Consider the following 3,272-nt stretch of genomic DNA (forward strand, 5'->3'; position numbering starts at 1 on the left):
CTAAAACAACTCGATCTGCATGTTTTCTTCTAACCGACATCTTCATCGATTCTATAAATGGCCCCATTTAGATACCCTTAAATTATTGAGAAATGTTCATGTGAAGAGAGTGGTTAGTACGAATCTTTACTGATGGGGATCTTGTCCAAATCTTTATTAAAATGGAGATATTTCCTGTCAATAAGCATCAACGTTCTCCTCGCAGGGCGGAACATGATTATTTTATTCGGCCACGGGCTCAACATGGTCATTTTGGCCGCGAGCGAAACATGCTTTTAAAGGCTTTCCGCTAGAGTTGCGATGATCAGTGGATTTCACAGCCTTCGCCAATACCAAGTTCGTCCCAACCATGGAGGCTTCATCACTCTACACTTCCCTTTCTCTAATTTTCTTCCTCCTCCTCACTCTCAAGCTCTTCTCTTCGTGGTTGAAGCAACCCAAGAACCTCCCGCCGAGCCCGCCTTCCATCCCTATCCTTGGCCACCTCCACCTCATAAAACTCCCCCTCCACCGAACACTCCACTCCCTCTCCCAATCCTACGGCCCCGTCATCTCTCTCCGCTTCGGCTCCCGCCGGATTGTCGTCGTCTCGTCAGCAGAAGCCGCCAAAGAATGCTGTACTGAAAACGATCTCGTGCTTGCCAACCGCCCCACCAGCTTCGCCACCAAGCACCTTGGGTATGACAGCACAGTTCTTACCGTGGCCTCGTATGGCGACCACTGGCGCAACCTCCGCCGCATTTGCACCCTAGAAATCTTCTCCTCCACCCGTCTCAACTCCTTTTTGCCCATTCGAAGGGATGAAATCAAGCGACTCCTGCTTAATCTAAAAAAAAGAACCTCATCATCTCCCGATGACTTCACTAAGGTGGAGCTAAGATCGATGTTCTTGGAGATGATAGTCAACATCGTTGTAAGGATGATGACTGGGAAGAGGTATTATGGGGAAGATGTGACCAATGCCGAGGAGGCAACGTCCTTTCGTGAATTGATCTCTGAAATTCTGCAGTATACTTTCGGTGGTGTGTATCCAGGGGATTTCTTGAGTATTTTGAGGTTGGTTTATAGGGATTATGAGAAGAACGTGTCTAGGTTGAGCAAGAGATTGAACGAGTTCTTACAAAATTTGATTGAAGACCACAGAGCTAGTAGCAAAAAAGGTGGTGATAGGAGTACGGACACTATGGTGGATCACTTTCTTTCGTTGCAAGAGACGCAGCCCGACTATTACACTGACGAGATCATCAAAGGGCTAACAATGGTACGTAGAATTTCGACAAATCTTTGCATCTCATCCTCATCATGGAATAGTGCGTACACATAAGGCGTATCATCCATCGTGTCTTATAAAATATATAATTGATTGTTTCAATCTTATGATAAATCTTGCAACTGAAGTTGGTGCCATATATATGAGTTTCCATTTGAAAAAGGATAACATATTTCCACAACCAAAATATTTTCTTCCACAAGGAAATAAATGGGACATTGGATTTACGTGATTCGGTCAGTGGGACCTGGTCCATGGGGAGAGCAGCACAAGATTCTTGTATAGATTAAGATAAATATGAAGATTTGAATCATGCTCAAATCACTCAAATATTTTCAGAGTTTCCTAACTTTCAATTATACTCAATAACTCACAGTGTTTAGACCTCACAATTACTCGCGAAACCATATCTCAACCTCACAAATGAACTTAAGAATTTTATCACAAGATCTATTGGCTCTGAAACACTCACAATTTCTTAATGAGGTAATTTACGAGCACGGCCTACAATTGATTGTTATGGCAAAAACCTCACTTGCCCCTGGGGTAAAAACCAAAACTCCCTTATATAATATTTGGATCCGAAATAGTTATCCCTTTGATGAAATTTACTCGAATTAGGAGAACACATAAACTAGGAAACCTACTTGGATCGGGTTTCCTTTACGAGATCAAACTCGAGATATACTGTCAATACAAATAATGAATAAATCTTATTATTTTTATTAATGTGTCCACATTTACTCGACCATTTTGTGATAGGAAAGCTATACTTTTCTTTATTATTATTTCTCTGTTACTTTATAGAATTTTAATATTTGGAGAAGATAGCATGGTGGGATACATGGATGATACCCTCATATTCAAGTATTTGATTGTGCAACATAGTAGTTTGACAATTTAATGACAATGTCTTTTTGTTATATATTCTTCCATAGGTCATGATTGTAGGAGGCACCACTTCTACTACGACAATGGAATGGGCAATGTCTTTTTTACTGAGTAATCCGAATTCTTTAAAAAGAGCTACTGAGGAGTTGGATAGTGTGATTGGCCAAGAATGCTTGATAGATGAAACAGACATTGCAAAACTTCCTTATCTCCAAAACATTGTATCGGAAACTCTACGTTTGAAACCACCAGCGCCATTTCTGGTTCCACACATGTCATCAGAGGATTGCACCATAGGCGGTTATAATGTACCTCGTCAGACCATAATATTCATCAATGCGTGGAGCATTCATAGGGACCCGAACTTGTGGGATGATCCGACAAGCTTTAAACCCGAAAGATTTGAAAATGGAGATGATGAGCAATTCAAGTTCTTGCCATTTGGGCGTGGGAGGCGAGCCTGTCCCGGAGAAAACATGGCCCAACGAGTGATCAATTTAGCTTTGGGATCGTTGATCCAGTGCTTTGAATGGAAAAGCATAAGTGAAGAAGGAATTAATATGCCTAAGGGGGTACAGTTGGAAGTCATGTGCAAACCCCGTAAAATCATGGCGAGGATTGCTAAGCATTGAGCGGCAGTGAAGATATTGCTACTAGTCCGTGTGTGGTGTTTGCAAAAATAAATGATCAGCTGTTAAGAACTATGGCGTGAATGATAATGGTTCAAGTCTTAAAGACAAGTTTCGTTCTATGTTGATCTAAATAAAATAAAACCCTTTTTCGTTTCGTCTAGAATGGGACTGTTTATAGCCACAAAAGTTTGAATTTGGCAACAGCATAGTTGCAACTCTACATTTTGTCCTGCCAAGTTATTGCGATTTCGATTGAAAATTCTGAAGAAACTTGTGACACTACGTCATACTTCATAAAGATGGAAGTACGTAAATTTGGTATCAACATAAATTGTGATAATCATGAAGATTGAGTTTGAACTTGAAAATGGGATAAGAAGTCCCATTACCACAAAGCGAGGCTCAAGACCCACTTGGCCCACCACCGGCCATACCCCAACTTGGAATTATTGAATTATTAAAAAGTATACTTGGAAGAT

At 41.0% G+C, this 3,272-nt stretch overlaps 1 protein-coding gene across 1 annotated transcript; it reads left to right on the forward strand.

Annotated features, from left to right (window-relative positions):
• The first annotated feature begins 267 nt into the window (after window positions 1-267).
• LOC115692825 (cytochrome P450 81E8-like) lies at window positions 268-2,793 on the forward strand. Its single transcript, XM_030619794.2, has 2 exons — window positions 268-1,261; window positions 2,209-2,793. Exons 1-2 carry the CDS (start codon window positions 350-352, stop codon window positions 2,791-2,793), a joined length of 1,497 nt encoding a protein of 498 aa, XP_030475654.2. The 5' UTR covers window positions 268-349.
• The last annotated feature ends 479 nt before the right edge of the window (window positions 2,794-3,272 follow it).

The sequence above is a fragment of the Syzygium oleosum genome, unplaced genomic scaffold (genome assembly GCF_021117445.2).
Source record: "Syzygium oleosum isolate NSW1041296 unplaced genomic scaffold, Sole_v2.1 Sole_v2.01, whole genome shotgun sequence".
NCBI classification, from domain to species: Eukaryota; Viridiplantae; Streptophyta; class Magnoliopsida; order Myrtales; family Myrtaceae; genus Syzygium; species Syzygium oleosum.

Excerpts from the sequence above, each read along its gene's own strand:
- LOC115692825 (XM_030619794.2), top strand. The coding sequence starts at position 350 with ATGGAGGCTTCATCACTCTACACTTCCCTTTCTCTAATTTTCTTCCTC. Across the intron at positions 1,262-2,208 it reads TCATCAAAGGGCTAACAATG|GTCATGATTGTAGGAGGCAC; the intron begins GTACGTAGAATT and ends ATTCTTCCATAG.